This window comes from Staurois parvus, unplaced genomic scaffold (assembly GCF_062004578.1).
Source record: "Staurois parvus isolate SC_StPar_1 unplaced genomic scaffold, SC_StPar_1.0 ptg001689l, whole genome shotgun sequence".
Taxonomy (NCBI): Eukaryota; Metazoa; Chordata; class Amphibia; order Anura; family Ranidae; genus Staurois; species Staurois parvus.
The window spans coordinates 191,005-215,152 of NW_028319485.1; the positions used below are offsets into that span (position 1 = coordinate 191,005).

At 44.6% G+C, this 24,148-nt stretch overlaps 2 protein-coding genes across 2 annotated transcripts in view; one reads left to right on the forward strand and one right to left on the reverse strand.

Moving 5' to 3' along the window:
• The window catches only part of LOC149434739 (uncharacterized), a 202,315-nt gene that overhangs the window by 22,083 nt on the left and 156,084 nt on the right, over positions 1–24,148 (forward strand). The gene's annotated exons all lie outside the window — the stretch shown is intronic.
• LOC149434740 (uncharacterized) lies at positions 1,292–21,686 on the reverse strand. Its single transcript, XM_089663444.1, has 3 exons — positions 21,620–21,686; positions 14,676–15,864; positions 1,292–1,391 (listed from the first exon to the last, which is right to left on the reverse strand). Exons 1-3 carry the CDS (start codon positions 21,684–21,686, stop codon positions 1,292–1,294), a joined length of 1,356 nt encoding a protein of 451 aa, XP_089519570.1.

The following is a 24,148-nucleotide window of genomic DNA, read 5'->3' on the forward strand; positions in this document are numbered from 1 at the left end:
TAAAAAACCCAATGGTGAGTGGAGATTAGTACAGGATCTAAGGGCAATTAATGCCAATTGTACCTGTAGTCCCAGACATACCAACCTTGGTGAATGCCACACCAACCAACGCCACACATTTTACAGTAATTGATCTATTAAATGCATTTTTAGTGCCCCAGTTGACAAGGAGACACAGGCATTATCTGGGTTTTGCTTTTTGGAAGAGAGGCTAACCTGGACCCGTCATCTGCAAGGCTATGTAGATTCACCGGTAACATATACCATGGCCAGTAGATCCATGCTTAATGACTGGGAACCCCCTCTATGGTTCAGTACTCATCCTGGACATGGATGACTTACTCCTTAGTTCTGTAAATGCAGAGACATCCAGGGCTGATTCACTGTCATTGTTACAGTTTCTGGCTGATCAGGGACAAAAGGTTTCCAAGAAAAAGATCCAGGTTGTAGTACCACAAGTAGAATACCTAAGATTTGTATTGTCTGAGAGTCAGAGGGGGCTGAGCCCAAGGAGAGTGGCAGCAATATGTCAACAACCAAAACCAAAAACTAAGGTTCAAATGCAATCCTTCCTGGGCATGGTAAGCTATTGCAGACAGTGGATTCCTGATTGTTCCTATTATGACAATGTACTATGTGAGGTGACACTAAAGGATCAGCCAGACTGTGTCAATTGGACACCACCATTGGTGCAGGCATTTGAGTATCTGAAATCAGCACTTGCTTTGCCTCCTGCATTAGGGTTACCAGATTAAATGTTTACATTTGTATTGTCAATCTGCATGTAAAACCATGGCGGCAGTACTAGCTGAGGAGCACGGAGGTGCCATGAGGCCGGTAGCATATTTATCAAAAATAATGCCCATCCCGGTCCAGGGCATGCCGGGGTGTCTCCAAGTTTTGTCTGTGTGCCTTGGCAGTAGAAATGGCATCTACCATAGTTTTGGGGCACCCTTTGATTCTACACACATCCCATCATGTCCTACATGGACTAAAAAATATTAACACTCAGCACATGTCAGCACAACGTTTGGCAGGGTGTGAGGTAATGTTAACATCCACAACTAACCTCTCAGTGAAATGCAGCCCTTCCACATCAGGACCATCATTGTTGTTGATTTTTTTTATCTCCACAAATCCAAACCCTCACCTTACTGCGAGGAACATAATTGTATAGATGTTATTCAAGCAGACACTTCTCCAAGGCCAGCCATGCAGGAAACCCCGATTTCTGGGGCTCCTAATGTCTTTGTGGATGGATCATGCACACGTCCTAGTGACACCACGTATCTCACAGGATATGCTGGAACCACCAAATATCATTGAGACTGGATCCATCCCGTACCCCAGTGCACAAGCCGCTGAGCTTGTGGATCTCACAAGAGCATGTACTTTATATCAAGGACAAGATGTCAACATCTATACTGACTCCAAATATGCTTTTGGGGTGGTACATGATTTTGGACGAATCTGGCAACGCCGCAGTTTTACTACCGCAGATGGCAAGTCAATATCCCATCATTCACTGATTCAGGACTTGTTGGCTGCACTCCAACTTCCAAGATGGATAGCAGTTATCAAGGTCCAAGGCCATACTAATGCTATAGACCCAATTGCAGAGGGAAATGCTATGGCAGATGCAGCTGGAAAAGCTGCAGGGCAATTGCATGATCGATAATATTTAACTATGGTGATGCTGTCTACCCCGTCCCTACTGTCAAATGAACTTTTGAATACATTACAGGACCAGGCTTCTGAAAATGAAACTGAATTTTGGGCCAGCAGAGGGTTGACACAAGACAAAAATGGTCTTATGTCAAAAGAGAGGATTGTGGGATTACCACAAGCTGCCGCTGTGTTGTTTATTCAAAATTTTCATGGAGTGGGTCACAAAGGTAGACATTTGGTGGAGCAGGAAATGCACAAATATTTTTTGTGTATGGTTTCTACATGATTTGCATGATTCTACATGATGGTTCTACATGAACCATCTTAGGGTGCCAGGATGGGGGGGGGGGGGAGGGGTAAAATATGAACTTGCAGCCACTTGCTGGGGATTTGTATATTTAACAATGCTGCAGACGTGTTATTTCCCCCCACACTGCCCACCGCTATACAGCCGGGAGTGTGAGGACTTTAGTAAATCTGAATGTCGGCTGTCATGTGGAAGTGATACAATTGGCTGTGAAGCCGCCTATCATTCCCACCACTGAGATGTGCCCCTCCCCCCTGACACCATGTTGGACAGCAGAGCCCGGTGCTGTCATGGTGGGTGTCACTGGGAAGGACAGAGGGAGCTCAGCAGACCTCCTATACACAGACCAGGACGTGACATGTACATTGGGGTGCCTACATAGGAACACAGTGATCCCCACACACGTTACATATCAGCGCACACGCCGGAGGGAGAGCAATGATTGGAGCACCAGTGCTCCTGTGTAACTCTATACTGATGACCTGGAGGGGCTATTAAAGCGTTCCAAGTGCACACAGTGTTACGGCTTGACATGTTGGGAATCCCATTTCCTCGGCACAACCTCATCTTTTATATTTCACCAGAAAATAGGTCATGAATTGCATTTATGTGCTCAGAAATAAACGTTACTATATTGTTCCTGAAATGTTGCCTTTCATAAACTGTTGTGCTAATATCATGTAACATAGAAAATGACAACTCCCAACATTGTATTATATAGGGTGTCTGCTATCAAAGAATACATCAGATTTGGGGTTTAGTAATCTTCAGGAATAAAATGATTTTTAATAGGTGTAAACCAAAAAATAAAAAAAAATCTCTAGGACTCCATGGACCCCTTCATTCCACGCCGTCTCCAGGAACCGGGAAACCACAGAGAAGCCAAGTGTCCCCCGACTTCCTCTCCAGGCTGGGATGTCACTCTGGTCGGGCGCCACCTACAGGGGAAGAAGCAGACTGCACCGGCCTACATCTGCTCTATGCTTTGTCTGATCAGGATGGCGGCCATTTCTCCCTGAACACAGAGCGCCCTAAACACGAGGTAAACGTGGTGCAGCATTGATCCCCGTCCAGCTGTAGTGTAGACTTTGACAGGCTGCAGGCAGCGGGGCTGGACGCTGTACCTGTGCCTACCAGGTGTATTGTAGTGCCAGCATTGCACCCACAGGGGCCAGACCCCCCATGTACAAGGGGCCTAAGAGATACCATCAGCTTGTGTCCCATTCCACCAGACTCCTGGAACTGGAAGAGGACATTTTTGGGGGGATGTTTTGTAGAAGAACCCAGACCACGGTATTGTGCGGTGAAAATATCATCCAACTTTATTCATCATATATATGTGACACTTTAACAACAGAAGGAAAGAGATAGATTGTTTACATTTCAAGGATCTATTTATACCATTTATATCATCTATGCTAAGAAACTGATTAACATATGACACGCCCCTCATTAATACCAGCCCCGCCCACTTATGTAACCCTCTAAACATCCAAATCCCTGTAACTTCCCAGAAGACACTTTCATCTTTTATCCATAACAAGCTGATTGGGTACAAGAGAACCCCGAGCCCCTCCTGCTCATTCCCACACAAGTCCATGTCACCATCTACAAGGTGAGAGGACCTGAAGGAGAACAAGACCATGACCACCAGGACCATCGCCTGACTGAAGCCATGCTCACATTTCTTTCTAATGCTGCTTCTATGGTCTACTCAGATACAGATTTGGCAGATGTACATTCGTGTCTTCAAGGAGCTGATCAAACATGATCTGTGCTTTACCATCCTTTTTGGGGTCCAGAGGTGACATTAGGGGTCTGATAGACCTCTTGTGTTTCTTTAAAGAGGATCTGTGACCAGCAATATGTTATCACATGCGAGGCTATTAACCCCCTATATGGCAATAATAAAGTTCAGAGAAAGAAAAGTGTAAAGTAACACACTGTAAATGAAAAACACACAAAACAGATTTTAAAGCCCCCAGTTCCCGTATACATGAGCAATTGCAAGGGTTGGGTGCGGTTATGTAGGAAAACATCAATCACACTACACATTGTACATATCTCTGCACACACCAGAGGGAGAGGAATAACTCGAGGGCCATCATTCATGGTTCACTATATAAACTGATGACTGTAAAGGCTTTTAACCACTTCCAGACCGGACACTTTTACCCCCTTCCTGACCAGGGCAATTTTCAGCTTTTAGCTCTATCACACTTTGAATGACAATTGCGCGGTCATGCAACACTGTACCCAAATGAATTTTTTACCATTTTTTTGAGACAGATAAAGCTTTATTTTGGTGGTATTTATTCACCGCTGGGATTTGTATTTTTTTGCTATGTAAATGAAATGTCCATTAATTTTGAAAAAAAGTGGGTTTTTTTAAAAAATTTTACAAATAAATAATATTTCATCACAAATCTTAGCCAAAATGTATTCATTTATCTTTTTAGTAAAAAAAAAAAAATCCAAATTACTTTATAAGCAAAAATTATAATTTTTAAACATTTTTTTTACATTTCTATTTTATTTTTTTATATTATTTTTTATTTTTATTTTTTTTTTTTTACATACTGACACCCTAGCAGTGCAGTGTCACCATGGTGACACTGTACTACTTGTGGGAGGTGATGAAGATTTTTTTTTTTTTTTACACCGATTGCTTTTACACCCATATAGGATGTAAAAGCAATCATTTCTCTTTCTCTCTGTGTGTATTCCTGCACTCATTGAGAAGTACTGAGTGAGCTGTGATTGGTCACAGCTTGTCACATGGTACAAGGCTTTTGTGAATAGCCTTTTACCATGTGACCTCTGTGATCATTCACAGATTTCACACGTAGTAAGCAATGATGTCACAAGTGACATCTTGCTTACTACTTTGCATGTGATCACTGATTGGCCAATCGGTGATCACATGATCGGGACCTCGTACAGAGGTCCCATCCGACGATCGTGTTTCACTGTGTCCTGAGGACACAGCGGGCACCGGATCGCGGTGCTACGCGCTCCCAGGGAGCGCGCACAAGCAGGGTGCGGGGAGGCCGTTTATAGACGGCCACCCGACCCTGCAGTGCCACCGTCCGGCCGTTTATATACAACGGCCGCACGGGAAGTGGTTAAAGCGTCCCCTATGGACAATATTTGGTACTGAAGTTTGTCACCATTTCACAAGCACATGACATTTTAAAGCCTGACATGTTTGGTATCTATATACTTGATGCCAACCTCATCTTTAATTTTTCATCAAATTGGGTCACATATTGTGGTTTTCTAAACTGGAATTATTATTAGTGCTTTTTTACTGAAAATATGCATTTCATAGACAGTTGCGCTAATATTGTGAGACAAAAAATTTTAACCACCACCATTTTATTCTCCAGGGTCTCTGCTTTCAGAAAATAAAAGGGGGCTTTAAATAATCTTCTGTTCTAACAGTGTGAATGTAATCATGTGCATAAACAAGCAAAATCAACTGGCAGCAAAACACACAACAGCAACAATGTATACGATTATTATCAAATCTATAGTAGCAACTAATGGCCTAAGAAGCAAAGCCACCATATTACTCAACAAAGTTCCAACTAAACCCATCCAAGAAAATGGATCCCACTTCCCCCCACCCAGGTGACTGTTGGAACTCCTTTACCTTGTGTAGATATCTCCTTCTGACATCCTCATGATCTAATATAAATGTACAACACTCTCTGACACCAGTTTGTAGACTCCGCCTTGATCTTCCGAGAGATAGTCAGCCGCCATGTAGTTCTGTGACACCACCTTAGGTGATGGAGCCACTTCTGCTGTCAGCTCTGCTATACCATCAATGGTGTCATTGGTTATCTGATCCATGACTCCAGTACTCCGGTTCATCTTACTCATCTTAGATTACTTAGATTCCCCATCCCGTCTATGAAGGGCTCACTGCATAAAACATCTCCACTCCAGAGAAAATGTTCCTTCTCACTGGAAGCCCAGGGGAGTATTTGGAAAAATTTGAGGCTTTCCCTTACAGATATGGGGGAGGGGCAACATCACCTAAAGTACAGCTATGGGTGGAATTGAAAGGAAGACATTTTAGGGCGCTCCTTCCACACAAGAAGCAATGTATATGAAGGACTAGGAATCCATTGGACAAATGGGGATTAAACATTCTGCAATACATTGAGACACCATGAAATGTTACTGGCCTCTGATTGGCTCTCCTATTGTTAGTGAAGTGAGACTCTCCTTGTCGGTGTCAATAATGGAAAGAAACCATGTGAAATGTTTCCCCCAAATCCAAATAGGTGACCCCCCTGGGTAGGTAGCCATCCTACTATTCCTAAAAACTAAAAAACTAGTAGTTGGAAGTCAATATAAAGCACTTTATACTGTTTTTAATTGATTATATATATATATGTACGGATTTTTTCTTTTTTCTATTTTTTGTATATGCATTTTGTAATAAATTTTGGATTAAACCTCATTGTTAAAAGTAAATGTGACCGACTTTCCTGTTGCCAATTACATGCACAGTCTATATAGCCGACGTATACAGGGTTGTTAAACAGTGGATATAACAGTTACATGTTTTCACACAAACAACATCACAATTAGCAACATTGTCTCAATTTGATCAATACAGCTGTCCATAATGATAGCTATAAAGGTTTGGCCCCAAAAAATGGCCGCGACCATACCTACTTCAAGAAAATGGCGCCAAACTATTATAAAAGAAGTCCAGGCAAGGTGAGTGTCCTATCACATCCCCCGGAAGAAGCCACGTGACCCTGTGGCGCAACGCGTTGGGGAGGGGCAATGACGTCACCATGACAACCCAACTTCAGTAACGGCGGGTATAGACAGTGTGTGTAGACACACGGAGGAAGCCTGTCACATCCGCATTTAGCGGTTTTATCTATTACAAAGCGCATTGAAATGATTGACATGTGAGGGCATATAGAGGGCATTAAATAAATCTTTTTATTAAAACGATAAGGCACCAAATATCTCTTCTTTCTTCCACTATACTAACGAGGAGAAAAATAGGGAGATGGAGCCACATCCAGCATCAGAAGGAAGCAGAGATCATCATGTCCATACAAGCACATTAGAAGTGACCAATCCAGGAAAACCCAGGGGAGGTCCAAAGGATCTCATCAATACAAACCTCTTAAAAGCTGTGTCAGCCCAGCAATAGGCTAACAAGAAGGTGAGCCCATAAAAGGGTCAATATTCAAGCAAGGATTTATTTCTACAGTTCCTTATATACAGCAATTACTATTGTGGACACGAATAGAATACTCCGCTATTATTCATAGACTTTGGACACCATTTCATTTTTACATTCTTTTTCATCTTTTCATTTTCAAAATTTTGTGATTATATTTCATTTATATTTTTTATTTTTATTTATGTTTTATATATTTTTCTATTATGCATATTTATTATTCATTTCTTATTTAAAAACAAAAATTCACACATATATATCCAGAAAATCTGTTTGCTGTACTTTATAAGTATTTCTCTTATTTTTTCATATGTGAATTATTCATGATAAAATCCAGCCAGTGTTTATTAATAACAATCTAATATATAATTTATATAGATATACCTTATTGTAGGGGCGCGGCCCTATCTATTAACTTACATTTTATCATCCTACTATTCCTGATATGAGTTTGTAGTCCCTGCTACTACAGGAAACATGCGGGCGATCATTTACACCTTTTCCAGCAGGACAGTAAATATCAGAACACAATTCAAACATCAGACCAACAGCAGGAAGTCTGCTAACTGAATGTGTAATGCAATCTGTCATTAGCATTCCCAGAGTTTACTCTGCAACATAGTTGTATCAGCTGTTGGTCCTGTCTGTAGATCTGTTATTTTCCCACCTTCTGTAACAGGGTGACAACCCTGATCATTCTGCAGGAACATTACACAGCAGCGTTGTCACCCTGTACAGGGAAGTCTTAGATAGATTATAAGTAAGACACACAACAAGTAAAGCCCAACTTCAGCTAACGCTTCTACAGCAGTTACAGCAACAGGTTCTCTATAAGGTCCAACCCCCCATATGAATGACAACTGACAGTTATGAGCACCCCCAGCAGTGTTATAGGATTTGCCCCAACCCCTCCAACTGCCATTTTTCCCAAAAGACTTGGCCTTCTACAGGAAGTAGACAAAAAAAATCTACTGGGAGGGACAACAAAAAATAAAACAATAGGAGACTCGGAAAAACAAATCCTGCTCTGCTAATGACAGATTTCATTATTAATGTCATTATTGATTTTGCCCATAGTTACACTTTGGTGCCAACGTTGTAATATTTCCAGGGAGAAGAAGTTTTCTTTACAAACTTTACACCAAAAAGAGATGTGTGCACTCAGAGTGATTATTGTGAACCCCAATCAGAGGAATGTCAGTCCCCCGGAAGAAGTGGTAGGAATATGACCGCACACTCAGCACTTTGTAAGTTCAGATCTCTGGCAGTTGTATTGTGTGATTAGTCTATGGAGAGGAGTAATAGCTGGAAAGAGAAAACATGGAACAAGGATTTCTGATCTTCACCTGATGGAATCCCATTTGGCAGAACCACATGGAACACAAGTGGCCAGCTGGGCTTACGTTTTACTGCTGAATACATCCCCTAAATCAGCAGTAACTCAGTATTGGAAGGCCTGCATCAGCTTGGGATGTTGTTTTCTCACTGAGCAGAGACTTCTTTCTAGCTGGTGTCACAGCCGCAGACCTGCCTGAAAGGTTGTCACCCATGAGATGATATCCTACAACCTCACAAACACCCCCTTTCCTCTCTATGATCACAATCTCATCACCTTCACAGTCTCCTCATCTTCAAACACTTATCCCTCCAAGCAGCAATCACCTGCAGAAACCTTCACAACTTGAACCCTTCTCCTTTCCACTCTGCAACTGACCAACTCTATGACAGAATCTCTCCCCTGTCCTGCCCTGACCTGGCCACTGCTGTCTACAACAGTTCACTTTCATCCGCATTAGACTCACTTGCTCCTCTAACAACACGAAGCATCAGGCCCCGCCCATTACAACCTTGGCAGACTGACAACACCAGAGATCTTAACCGTTTCAATACCGTGCAATTTTCCCCTTCCTGCCCCGGCCATTTTTCAGGTTTCAGCGCTCTCACACTTTGAATGACAATTGCGCGGTCATACAACATTGTACCCAAACTAAAATTTTATAATTTTCTTCACACAACTAGAGCTTTCTTTTGGTGGTATTTAATCACCGCTGGGGTTTTTATTTTTTGCTAAATTAACAAAAAAAGACCAAACTTTTTGAAAAAAACACGTTTTTTTTTGTTTCTGTTATAAAAGTTTACAAATAAATAATTGTTCTTCATAGATTTAGGCCGAGATGTATTCTGCTACATGTCTTTGGTGAAAATAACCCAAATTAGGATGTATTTTTTAGTTTGTAGGAAAGTTATAGAGTTCACAAACTATGGTATAGATCTGAATATTGATCAATCCTGAAGTACTGACAGCCAATCTAATTTCTTGAGGTCCAAGAATGTCAGAACAGTACAGATATCCCCCAAATGTCAGGACAGTACAGATATCCCCCAAATGTTAGGACAGTACAGATATCCCCCAAATGTCAGGACAGTACAGATATCCCCCAAATGTCAGGACAGTACAGATATCCCCCAAATGTCAGGACAGTACAGATATCCCCCAAATGTCAGGACGGTACAGATATCCCCCAAATGTCAGAACGGTACAGATATCCCCCAAATGTCAGAATAGTACAGATATTCCCCAAATGTCAGGACGGTACAGATATCCCCCAAATGTCAGGACAGTACAGATATCCCCCAAATGTCAGAATAGTACAGATATCCCCCAAATGTCAGGACGGTACAGATATCCCCCAAATGTCAGAACAGTACAGATATCCCGCAAATGTCAGAACAGTACAGATATCCCGCAAATGTCAGGACAGTACAGATATCCCCCAAATGTCAGGACAGTACAGATATCCCCCAAATGTCAGGACAGTACAGATATCCCCCAAATGTCAGAACAGTACAGATATCCCCAAATGACCCCTTTTTGCAGAGTAGACAGTCCGACATACTTCATAAGAGGCATGGCGAGTTTTTTGAAGTTGTATTTTTTTGTCATAATTTTTCGGAAAATTAAAAAATTAAAAAAATTATTTTCACTATTTGTTTTTTACATACTGTCACCAGTGCAGTACAGCATCATCATATAACTGGCATGGCGGTGAACAGGGACACTGACTGGTGACAGTATGAAAAAAAAAATATATATATTTTTTACATTTTTTCTTATTTTTTTATTATATTTAATTTTTTATTACATTTTTTTTTATTTTTTTTAAGATTTTTTTTTCATATTTTACTATGACCAAAGTAGTACAATGTTACCATAGTAACATTGTACTACTTTGGGGAAGTGATCAGTATTTTTTTTTTTACACAATTTGCTTATAGCAAAGAATTGCTTTGCTATAAACAAGCATTTAGCTGAATGAAATCGATTCATTCAGCTTTTTTTTTTTTTTTTTTTTTTTGTGCTTAGCTGTGATTTGGTCACAGCTAATCACATGACATGTGCATGTGATTAGCTGTGACCATTCACAGCTAGGCACTAGTATACAATGGATGGCATCATGAATGAAGCCTTCCATTGTATACAACTGTCATGTGACCTGCTGTGATTGGTCACAGCAGGTCACATGGTACCAGCAACGGGAAAGGGTACTCGGATCTGTCATCGGCCGTGTCCGAGGTGCACGGCCGGTGACAGATCGCACTGCTGCGCCGCTCTGCATTAGCGCAAACGGCGCATGTGCGGGAGCACGCCAAATGGCGTGCACCCGGAATGCAGAGACTGTTTTGAAGCCGCCAAACGGCCATTGGCCGGGCGGCTAATGGTTAAACGACATAGTCGTGCGCTGAAGCGATTGTGGCGTAAAACCAAATCTCACCAAGCATTCACCTGATATAAATCTGCTTTCTTCACATACAATTCCTCCCTCCATGCTGCCAGACAAGCCTACTTTGTCACTCTCATCAATACCTTGTCATCCAGTCCTCGTCGTCTCTTCTCTACTTCTAACTCTCAACTTTCTCCACCCCCACCCAGTACCTCACTCACTGCTCACGAGATTGCAAATCATTTCAAAAACAAGATTGATGCAATTCATAGGGGCATCTCCACTGCACAGACATCCATCCCACTTAGCATACCCTATACTAAACCTCCCTCAACACTTTCCTCTTTTGACCTTGCTACTACCGAAGAGGTCACTAAGGTTTCTCAGAAGCCCGTCTCACTACCTGCCCCCTGGATCCTGTCCCCTCACAACTACTAGGGTCACCCTCTTCTTCAATCCTATGCTCCCTCACTCACATCTTCAATCTCTCCCTCTCTACTGGTGCCTTCCCCTCCCCTCTAAAGCATGCGTACATCACTCCCATACTTAACAAGCCCTCCCTGGACCCCACCAACCTGAACAACTTAAGACCCATCTCCCTGCTGCCATTTACCTCTAAACTCCTAGAACGCTTAGTCTACAATCGCCTGAACTCCCACCTCACCGACAACAACCTTCTTGACCCTTTACAGTCTGGCTTTCGCTCACTACACTCCACTGACACTGCCCTACTAAAACTCACTAATGATCTACTAACTGCTAAAACCAATGGCCACTACTCCATACTCATCCCAACCAATGGCCACTGCTCCGTACTCATCCCAACCAATGGTCACTGCTCCGTACTCATCCCAACCAATGGCCACTGCTCCGTACTCATCCCAACCAATGGCCACTGCTCCGCACTCATCCCAACCAATGGCCACTGCTCCGCACTCATCCCAACCAATGGCCACTGCTCCGTACTCATCCCAACCAATGGCCACTACTCCGTACTCATCCCAACCAATGGCCACTACTCCGTACTTATCCCAACCAATGGTCACTGCTCCTCACTCATCCCAACCAATGGCCACTACTCCGTACTCATCCCAACCAATGGCCACTGCTCCGTACTCATCCCAACCAATGGCCACTACTCCGTACTCATCCCAACCAATGGTCACTGCTCCGTACTCATCCCAACCAATGGCCACTACTCCGTACTCATCCCAACCAATGGCCACTACTCCGTACTCATCCCAACCAATGGCCACTACTCCGTACTCATCCCAACCAATGGCCACTACTCCATACTCATCCCAACCAATGGCCTCTATTCCGTACTCATCCCAACCAATGGCCACTACTCTGTACTCATCCCAACCAATGGCCACTACTTAGTACTCTTACTACTTGACCTCTCTGCAGCTTTTGATACAGTTGACCATCCCCTCCTTCTCAAAAAACTCAACTCTTTTGGCCTCCAAGTCTCTGCTCTCTCCTGGTTCTCCTCCTATCTATCGCAGCTCTCTATCAGCGTTACCTATAACTCTGCCTCCTCTTCTCCACTCCCTCTTTCTGTAGGGGTCCAAGGTTCCGTCCTTGGACCCCTACTCTTCTCCATCTACACCTCCTCCCTTTGTCACTTGATAAACTCCCATGGCTTTAAGTACCACCTCTATGCTAATGACACACAAATCTATCTTTCTATCCCTCACCTCACCCCTTCAGTCCCCTCCTCACCTTGCCCCTTCAGTCTCCTCTCGCATTACTACCCTACTAAGCGACATATCGGCATGGATGTCACTCCACTTCCTCAAACTCAATCTTTCCAAAACTGAGCTGTTAGTATTCCCTCCAGCCTGTGCCCCCTCCCCTGACTTCTCCATGAAGATCAATAACACAATCATCAGTCCCTCTCCTCATGCCAGGGTATTAGGTGTAATCCTAGACTCCCATCTGTCCTTTCAGTCCCAAATACAATTACTGTCCAAATCTTGTAGACTTCACCTCCGCAACAGCTCCAAGATATGGCCGTTCTTAACCTCGGAAACCACTAAGCAACTTATTCACTCCCTTGTTATATCTCGCCTTGACTATTGTAACTCCCTCCTCATTGGCCGACCTCATCGCAGGCTATTCCCTCTTCAGTCTATCATGAATGCTGCTGCCAGACTCATCCACCTTACTAACCATTCTGTATCAGCCACCCCTCACTGCCAATCCCTCCACTGGCCTTCACTCAGTGTCCTCCACCCCTCTCTGCCAATCCCTCCACTGGCCTCCATTCAGTGTCCTCCACCCCCCTCTGCCAATCCATCCACTGGCCTCCATTCAGTGTCCTCCACCCCCCTCTGCCAATCCCTGCACTGGCTTCCCATTGCCCAACGGATAAAATTCAAAACATTAACAATAACATATAATGTCATTTATAACTCTGATCCAAATTACATCACCAATATTGTCTCCAAATATCCCCCAAACCGTACTCTCCGCTCCTCGCACAACCTCCTGCTCTCTAGCTCCCTTGTCTCCTCCTCCCATGCTCATCTCCAGGACTTCTCCAGAGCTTCCCCCATCCTCTGGAATGCTCTACCCCAATTTATCAGACTATCGCCTACTCTGCTCACTTTTAGGCGATCTATGAAAACCTATCTCTTCATGGAAGCATATCCTGCCCTCAGCTAATAATGGAATCTTCTACTCTTCCAACCAGTCCATCCCCCACAGTTACTACCTTTTGTACCACTAGCAGGGTCCTCCTATCCCTCTTGTATTTAACATTATTGTTGCTGTATTGTCTCCCGTTATATTGTAAAGCGCTGAGCAAACTGTTGGCACTATAAATCCTGTATAATAATAATAATGAGAGGAGATGAAATGTGGAAAGAAGGCATTGATAATGGGAGAGGAGATGGAACATGTAATAGGAGGAGTGGACAAGGTGGGCTTAGCTGGAGACCTCAAGGCTGGCTGATCATGTATCAATAGTCAGAAGAACCTGGAATGGACTCTCCCACTGAGGCTTCAGAGACTTGGTAAGATGACAATAGACCCCATCCTAGTCTCTGGTACTGAGGCAGTGTTGGTCATGTATTACCTCAGGATCCAGAAATGAAGAAAATGCTTGGAAACACAACTCAGTTGCTGTATCATGAAAATGCATTACATGTTCATTCAAAGCTCCATGATAAAGATGAGAATCATGAGGGAAGCTGTTCAGTTATTGATGCTTATCTTAAAACAAATTGTCAAAAGATAAAATATTCAAATCCCTTCTAGTTGTGTATTGATGGACATAAGCACTAAACTCAGTTCATCCAATCATTACATTTCAGTTTGCTCAGATTTTAGTTTGTTTCTCTTAAAGTAGCATTTTATCTTTTCCCTTCTTCTCTAGCTTGTGGGATGACATTGGGGATGTGAAACTAACTTGTGACACCTGAAACTTATTTAATATTCCTTTTTCCGAGAATTTAGTCTATGCTGAAATTTGTGAATCCTCCGGTGATAGATTAGACCGGCATTAACTGTAAAAGTTTTGTCACATTGAGAGCATTAAAATGGCTTCTCTCCAGTGTGACTCCTCTGGTGTTTGATAAGATGTGACTTCCGTGTAAAAGCTTTATCACATTCAGAACACTGATATGACTTCTCTCCAGTGTGAATCCTCTGGTGTCTGATAAGATCTGACTTCTTTGTAAAACTTTTATCACATTCAGAACACTGATATGGCTTCTCTCCAGTGTGAATCATCTGGTGTCTGATAAGATCTGACTTCTGTGTAAAAGCTTTATCACATTCAGAACACAGATATGACTTCTCTCCAGTGTGAATCCTCTGGTGTCTGATAAGCTTTGACTTCACTGTAAAAATTTTATCACATTCAGAACACTGATATGACTTCTCTCCAGTGTGAATCCTCTGGTGTGTGATAAGACTTGACTTCACTGTAAAAGCTTTATCACATTCAGAACACTGATATGACTTCTCTCCAGTGTGAATCCTCTGGTGTGTGATAAGATGTGACTTCACTGTAAAAGCTTTATCACATTCAGAACACTGATATGGCTTCTCTCCAGTGTGAATCCTCTGGTGTCTGATAAGATGTGACTTCCGTGTAAAAGCTTTATCACATTCAGAACACTGATATGGCTTCTCTCCAGTGTGAACAATTGGGTGTGCGATAAGATATGATTTCCGTGTAAAACCTTTATCACATTCAGAACACTGATATGACTTCTCTCCAGTGTGAATCCTCTGGTGTGTGATAAGATTTGACTTCACTGTAAAAGCTTTATCACATTCAGAACACTGATATGGCTTCTCTCCAGTGTGAATCCTCTGGTGTGTGTTAAGATCTGACTTTACTGTAAAAGCTTTATCACATTCAGAACACTGATATAACTTCTCTCCAGTGTGAATCCTCTGGTGTCTGATAAGATTTGACTTCACTGTAAAAGCTTTATCACATTCAGAACACTGATATGGCTTCTCTCCAGTGTGAACAATCTGGTGTGTGATAAGATTTGACTTCTGTGTAAAAGCTTTATCACATTCAGAACACTGATATGACTTCTCTCCAGTGTGAACCCTCTGGTGTGTGATAAGATGTGACTTCACTGTAAAAGCTTTATCACATTCAGAACACTGATATGGCTTCTCTCCAGTGTGAACAATCTGGTGTGTGATAAGATATGAATTCACTGTAAAAGTTTTATCACATTCAGAACACTGATATGGCTTCTCTCCAGTGTGAATCCTCTGGTGTCTGATAAGATGTGACTTCCGTGTAAAAGCTTTATCACATTCAGAACACTGATATGACTTCTCTCCAGTGTGAATCCTCTGGTGTGTGATAAGATGTGACTTCCGTGTAAAAGCTTTATCACATTCAGAACACTGATATGGTGTTTCTCCAGTGTGAACCCTCTGGTGTGTGATAAGACTTGACTTCCTTGTAAAAGCTTTATCACATTCAGAACACTGATATGACTTCTCTCCAGTGTGAATCCTCTGGTGTCTGATAAGATCTGACTTCCATGTAAAAGCTTTATCACATTCAGAACACTGATATGACTTCCCTCCAGTGTGAACCTTCTGGTGTGTGATATATTTTCTATCCATTGTAAAATCTCCAAACAAGAAGTAGTTTGAAATGACTCCTCTTATGTATACTTGGGTTGGACTTTAGTGTAAAGTAATTGTCACTTCCAGAACACAGAAATTACTTTTCTCCTGCTGGATCAATGTGGAAGAGGATCCAAACCATGACTTTTAGAACACAGATATGACTTGTATCCCGTGTGAATCCTCCAGTGAGCTGCAATAAAGACCTTCAGTCAATTAAGACACCCATATGTCTTGTTTTCCATGTGACTCAGCTGTATTCATGAAGACCAACATGACCGAAAACTTGGTTCATCAATCCACCTGTACAAAAAAAAAAAAATTAAAATTGTATATAAAGGGCTACATAAAGTTGCTTTCTATTTTTAATGTTCATTACTAAATATATCTTATGAATAGAAAGAATATGTACAGCATTATCTACAGTATTTTTTAATCAAGTAGATTTTATTAACTACCTGCCGACCGCAGATAGCCGAATGACGGCTGCACAGCGGCTGGCCAGTTCTGGGTGGACGTCATATGACGTCCTCCCAGAACGCGCTCTCCTGCGCGCCCCGGGGGGCGCACACCCGGCGATCTCCGTGATCGCTGTGTCCTACGGACACAGCTGATCACGTGATGTGGTAAAAGGCCAATCACAGCGGCCTTTTACCACGTGATCAGCGGTGTCCAATGACACGCTGATCAGAGGGAAATGCAAGTGCCGGTTCTCGGCTGCACTTTCCTCACGCTGTCAGATCGTGAGGAAAGTACTGCCGAGAACCGGCAGTTGTCAGAGCGGGGATCGGCACCGATCATCAGGGCACTGATGATCGGTGCCCAGCAGTGCCACCCGCAAGCTCCGCCCACCTGTGCCCAGCAGTGCGCCACTAGCTCCGCCCACTTGTGCCCAGCAGATCACCCACCTGTGCCCAGCAGTGCACCCACCTGTGCCACTCTGCAGTGTCACACACCTGTGCCCAGAAGTGCCACCTACCTGTGCCCAGCAGTGCCACCCACCTGTGCCCACCAGTGCCACCCACCTGTGCCCACCCTCCAGTGCTGCCCACCAGTGCCACCCACCAGTGCAGCCCAGCAGTGCTGCCAGTCAGTGCCACCAGTCAGTGCCCAGGGGTTGTGCCAGTCAGTGCTGCCAGTCAGTGCCCAGCAGTGATGCCAGTCAGTGCCGTCTATCAGTACCCATCATCAGTGTCACCTATCAGTGCCACCTATCAGTGCTGCATATTAGTGCCGCCTATCTGTGACACCTCATTAGTGCTGTCTATCAGTGCCGCCTATCCGTGCCACCTCATTAGTACTGCCTATCAGTGCCCTTTAGTGCTGCCTATCAGTGCCCATCAGTGCCGCCTATCAGTGCCCATCAGTGCTGCCTCATCAACGCACATCAGTAAAGGAGAAAAAATACCTGTTTGAAAAATGTTATAATAGAAACAAAAACAATTTTTTTTTTCAAATTTTTTGCACTTTTTTTATTTATAGCGCAAAAAGTAAAGCGCCCAGTGGCGATTAAATACCACCAAAAGAAAGCTCTATTTGTGAGAAATAAATGATCAAAATTTCATATTTGTACAATGTTGCATGACCGCGCAATTGTCAATCAAAGTGCGGCAGCGCTGAAAGCTGAAAATTGGCCTGGGCAGGAAGGGGGTAGAAGTGCCTGGTAGGGAAGGGGTTAATAAAGTTTATAAGTGTGCACAGTATTCCCAACATTCAGCCCAGACAATGGAGTCATACATTCTCACGTATAGGCGGTTGTGGCACTGTTACAGATCATACAGAACAATAACTTGCTTTGTCTATGGTGTCACTTTTACCTTTTATAAACAAATGAACAGAGAAAAGAAGAAACAGCCTAGAACAATTCAGCTGTACACGGCAAGTAACTCCCCCCCCCCCATACATAGATAGCTGACACCGATCAATGAGGCCCGTGTCTCCAGGATCATACCCCAAGTATGGGTCTCCAATGTAGTCACCATTCAGTAGGATACAACTGGTTCGTTCTCCTTCTATGGAGCTAAAAAAGCTAAAATTTTAAAAACCTATGATGTTGATGTGGAGATCACCTGCTCAATCCACTGGTGTCTGCTGGGAGTCTGAGATGATAGCCAAGATCGGGATATTTTTTGTGGTCAAGCAGCCTCACTATTGCTATATGACTTGTAATAGGAGGAGGTGTAAATAATTCCTCCTCTATTGACACCAAGAGGCACACCCGAGGAATATTGAACACCAACATTACAATACTGGTCATATTGTTCCACTTTTTGAAAAATTTTGGACATCTCCAAAACATGTATCAAATCCCCGACATCACCGCTACAATTGTGGTCATAAGGGGAAATCCCTCCTGTCCTAGCTGAACAATTGAGCTGGATTCCTGAAAGATCTATGCAAAAGAAATGACTGAGTTTCTGTGAAGAGGACAGAGAGATGAGAGGTATGGAGGTCACAATCACCTCCCACCACTCTCTATTATTTTCTCTGTTTACCATTTCTTTCTATAAGTCTTCAGTAAGAGTCAAAAGACTGGAATAAATATATGAGAGATCATGCCTTTCCCACTGGTGCCTTCTGAAGCCCATTAACCATTGTGAGAGTGTCAGGAATGGACTTGCCAATGGTGGTGGGACTCACCTGCTTTGTGGGCTGCAGTACCAGGGCTGTCCAGCGGGTGCTCCTAGCAACCAGAGACTCACTCCTGCAATCGGCCATCACCTGAGGCTGATTGCAGGAGGTGTATTTAAGGAATGGCCGGGCCTGTGATCAGTGCCTTGGTGTATGTTTCCCATGAGCCCCTGTATCTTGTTATCTGTGCCTGATCATCTGTTCTGTGAAGTACCCTTTGTTGCCGACCCTGCTTTGATCTTGATCCTGCTGACTGTCTCCTGCACTGACCCCTGGCTCTTTACATGACTACTCTCTGCCTGCTCCTCCTGTACCTACCTGCCTGATAGTTACCGACCCGGCCTGCCTGACTATGCTTGTGTTCCCACACATATTGGGACTAGCTTAAGGTTTGGTTTTGCACTGTGTTCTGTGTATTGTGTAACCTTAAATAAATTATATTACTTTTACACCATCCTTGAGCCTGCGTTTCCCTATGTCAGTCCACACATCTCTGGTCATACCTGGAGCCCTGACAGAGAGTGATGTAAAATCTGTATCTGATGGAAGTAGCAACTGATGGATGGGATCTAATGTGTCTACTAAGTCCCACCTGGTAAGATGTTGAAGTTGGGCAGCTATAATATAAAGTCTAACATTTGGTATTGCTAGGCCTCCTTGGTCTTCACCATACTGTAGAGTAGTGAGTTTGATTCTAGCTGACGGCTTCTTCTAAATGAGTTCCCCAAACTGGGAGTCTATACTGGAGAACCACTTACGAGGTGTCCACATGGGAGAATTGTGGAGTATATAGAGGAATTGTGGGGTCCATATCTTCTCTTGTTCATAGATTTTATTGGAAAGAGATAATAGTTTTACAAGGAGCTGATAACAATGTGATTGCAGGACTCACCAACAGTAAGTCAGAAGGGGTACAACCCTTAGAGGTAACGTACAGGTTGTAATTTGTACAGTACAAATAATATCTTCATACATTAAAGTGGAGTTCCAGTGAAAATAAAAAAAAATAAAAGTCAGCAGCTACAAAAACTGTAGCTGCTGACTTTTAAAAGACGGGCACTTACCTGTCCCTCGATCGCGTGGTGTCCTCCCCGCAGCCCATTTCACCGGCCGCCCTGTGTTTCCAGTGCCGGCATCTTCAGTGTGGGCACCCAGCTGTGACAGCTTGCGGCTTCACATCCGGGTGCCCACTGAGCATGTGCGAGTATCTCTGTGCTTTGTGAATGGTCCTGTAGTCTTCTAGGACCTTTCATGTGTCCCAGAAGACTACAGGGAGGGAGGGGGGAGGACAACTTCCGCTTCTGATCACCTAGGTGATTGCAGCAGAAGTGGGAGCGGGTACCTGTCAATTTCGGTTACCCCCCACAAAAGGTGCCAGTGGGGTCCTTAATCACTTGCCTACAGGCACTTATACCCCCTTCCTTACCGGGCCAATTTTCAACTTTCAACGTTGCCACACTTTAAATGACAATTGTACGGTCATGCAACATTGTACTCATTTTTATCATTTTTTTGACACAAATAGAGCTTTCTTTTGGTGGTCTTTACTCCCCGCTGGGTGTTTTATTTTTTGTGCTATAAACAAAAAAAGAGCAAAAAATTAAAAAAAAAAAAAAAAGTTTCTTTCTTTTGCAAACAGGCAATTTCTCTCCTTCACTGATGTGCACTGTCAGCACTGATGAGGCAATACTGATAGGTGCCAGTGGGGTCCTTAACCACTTGCCTACCAGGCACTTATACCCCCTTCCTTACTAGGCCAATTTTCAGCGTTGTCGCACTTTAAATGACAATTGTGCGGTCATGCAACATTGTACTCATTTGAAATTTTTATCATTTTTTTTACACAAATAGAGCTTTCTTTTGGTGGTATTTACTGCCCGCTGGGTGGTTTATTTTTTGCTCTATAAACAAAAAAATAGCAAAAAAATTTGAAAAAAAAGTTTCTTTGTTTCTATTAAAATATTTTGCAAACAGGTAATTTTTCTCCTTCACTGATGTGCGTTGATGAGGCTGCACTGATAGGCAGCACGGATAGGCAGCACTGATGGGCACTGATAGGCAGCACTAATGAGGCGGCACTGATAGGAGGCACTGATGATGGGTACTGATAGTTGTCAATGATTGGCAGCACTGCTGGGCACTGACGGGCGGCACTGCTGTGCAGCACTGGTGGGCAGTGACTGGCGGCACTGCTGGGCAAAGGTGGGTGGCACTTCTGGGCACTTGTGGGCAGAACTGGTGGGTGGCGCTGCTGGGCACCAATCCTCAGGGCACTGATCATAAATGCCCTGATGATCCCTCCTCTGACAACTGCTGGCAGTACCTTCCTCTTGCTCTGACAGCGTGAGGAAAGTGCAGTCGAGAACCAGCAACTGCAATTCCCGATGACCAGCGTGTCATAGGACACAGCGATCGTGGAGATCGCCAGGTTCATGCCCCGGGGGCATGCAGGAGAGCGCATTCTGGGAGGACATCATATGAGATTTCTACATGGCAAATAATTTACTAGCAGGTGTAGTAGAGTCATAGAAATCCAACAGACCCAACAGTCATGACATGCATGCTGCTGATTCTGTGTCATTGAATCCCTCATTGAAAGGGGCGTGTTCAAAATAATAGCCGTGTGGAGTTCTATTAGTGAGGTCATTCATTCTTTGACAAACAGGTGGCAATTATTGCCCTTATTTAAGGAAGGAAGGCAGCAAATGTTGGACATGCTGGTTACAGTGCATTTCTCTCTTTATATTTATATTTATATAGTTTTCATGGTATGGATATTTATGGTTGGCGACGGGAGCAGACACGCCTTAGGAGCTCCTGCGCTACTAGCCCCAATCTGCTGCCATCCGGCCGCAGCGGACCCCAGCGGGGCCCCTAAGACACTCCCGGCCCAGCCCGACCACCAGGGAAGGCTTCTGGACTTTTTCCCGGAGCTCCAGGAATCGCGGCCTACCCGCGCACCTGAAGCCGCAGCCTTGATTTTTGCCGCGGCCTTTCCAGGACGCTGCCGCACCTCCGCTACCTGCATCGAGAGGGTAAGCCTCCCCTTTCGGGCACCTACCACTGAACTGCCCAAACCCTATCCAATTCGGCGGAGCCAAGCCTACCACACGGCCTTACCGCTCCCACCGATGCAGGGCCCCTAGCACCCCCAGCGACTACCCCACTCCACCTCCAGACGTCGGTCCTCACCACCTCCTGCCAACGGCCCCTCTACACCGCCTAACGCCGATCCCTTCAACACCTCCTGATGCCGGGCCCTTCAGCACCATCAGCGCCTCCCGACGCCGAGTCCTCAGCGCCTGGCCCTCAACATCTGCCTGCGCCGGCTCACTTCGTTCACGGACGCCGAGCCTACTACAGCTGCCAACGCCCAGCCTACTCCACCTCCAGACATCGATCCATACCACCTCCTGACGACGACCCTTCCACTCCTCCTGACGTCGGGACATTCAGCACCCTCAGCGCCTCCCGACGCCGAGCCCTCAACACCTGGCCTCAACTTCTCCGGTCTCCGAGCCGCCAGCATCACCAGATGCCGTGCCTACTGCACCCCAGACGTCGCGCCCTACGACCCCTCCGCTCACCGAACCACCGCACCCACTGATGATGTGCCGCCGCACCCACGGACACCAACCTACTTCACCCGCAGACTACTACCAACCAGCTGCTATCCTTGCTGCCCTCCACTCTCCCTCTCCCCTCACAGAAGAACTCAATAGTCTCCTCCACAGCGCTACAGACGCCCTGTTTCACCATCCCGGACCTGCACCGCCTCACCTCCCACGGCATTTCGGACACTCTGCTTTGCCATCCCTGACCAGCACCCCTTCACCCCCCTGACCTTTCCAGCACCCCGCTCACCCCAACATGCCGCCCGCGCTCCTCCTCCTCGTCCTCCTCTCCTCCATCCCTAAAACCGCCTCCCTCTACCCGCCCACCCCCACTAAGCAGCTCTATATCGCCCCCTCGCTTCTCCCCTCTCCCCATTACGGCACCCACCACCTCCTCCTGCTACTCCACTTCCCCGCTGACCCACTTGCCACCACTTCCAGACCCACACACTCCTACACCTCCCGTTCCCACGCCACCTTCCTCACCCTCCTCCTTCTCATATCAGCTGGGGACATCTCCCCGAACCCTGGCCCCCCCTAGAGCCCCACCACCTCACACCCCCCCTAGAGCCCCCCCTGCTCATGCCAGCCGATGCGACCCCCTCAACCTCATACATATACCCCTCCTCCCTGTTGGGAATGCAACAGCATGTACTATAATGTACTATATATAGTATTGTGTGTTAATATCACTTGACCAGTAGATGGCACTATACACTAAAGGTTACTAGTTGTGTATATCTGAAAACTTGTTTGTTCCTCTCCTCTCTATCATCTCTTCAGGAAGTAATGTGTCTGTAACATGTCTGCTGAGAAATGTGCTCTGTATGTTTGCAACTTAAGCCACACAAGTAAATTCATAGTTCTGCCTCATCACTACCAGTGTCTTCTATAACACATAACCAACAGGTTATGGGCCTAGCTCCAGACACTGAAAAAGGAGAACTACAAGCAAGTAAGTGCTGCATTTACAATCCTACCAATTCACTGAAAGATGGCAAGTGCTTCAGATATGAAGTTTACAATAGCAAAGCTCAACAATACCAACTACCAGCTATGGAAGTTTACGCTTGAAATGCTGTTATCCAAAGATGACTTGTGACCGGTACTAGATACACACAGACCCAATGACAACCCGGAAGAATGGGACAGACCCAATGACAACCCGGAAGAATGGGACAGACCCAATGACAACCCGGAAGAATGGGACAGGAAAAACAGGCAAGCAAAAGCAGTCATAAGCCTGTTAGTGGAGGACGATCAACTCATTCATATAAGAAAGGAAAGCACAGCTAAAGGTATGTGGACTGCATTACAAACACTGCATGAATGTGCAAACCTAAACAGTAAACTATATCTGCTACACAAACTGTATAAGATGAGGCTGGAAAAAGGGCAGGAAATGGGTGAACATGTAAATGCCATGCTAGAAATTGTGGACCAGCTGGGTGCAATAAGTGAAGATTTAAAAAGCAACCATGTTGTTTCAATACTTCTGCGCAGCCTTCCAGAATCATACAGTGCCCTTATAAATGCTCTAGAAACTAGACCGGAAACTGAACTGACGCTAGAATATGTTAAGGGAAAATTAATTGATGAATACAGCAGAAGAAAGGAAAATTTGCATAGTGAAGAGAACGAGAGACCAGAGGCAGCTCTGAAGGTGCATGAAGGCAGAAGACAAAGCAAAGAAACCAGGGTATGTTTTCGCTGCAAAAAGGCCGGTCACCTGAAAAAGAACTGTTCAATCTGGAAAGCTGAGCAGCGAAAGCGGGAGCTACCCACAAGAGAAAGAGCTAAAGCGGTCATGAAAGAAAATGAAAGTGCATCATGGAGTGGTACTTTTAAAGTGACTCAGAATAGTACCTCACATGGA

What these genes read in the sequence shown, in the direction of transcription:
- LOC149434740 (XM_089663444.1), bottom strand. Translation starts at nt 21,686, where the DNA reads ATGCAGGTAGCGGAGGTGCGGCAGCGTCCTGGAAAGGCCGCGGCAAAA. An exon ending in AATCAAGGCTGCGGCTTCAG is followed by an intron (nt 15,865 to 21,619) that starts GTGCGCGGGTAG and finishes AATGTGATAAAG; the next exon opens with CTTTTACAAGGAAGTCAAGT. An exon ending in GATAAAGCTTTTACACAGAA is followed by an intron (nt 1,392 to 14,675) that starts GTCAGATCTTAT and finishes CTTGATATAAAG; the next exon opens with TACATGCTCTTGTGAGATCC.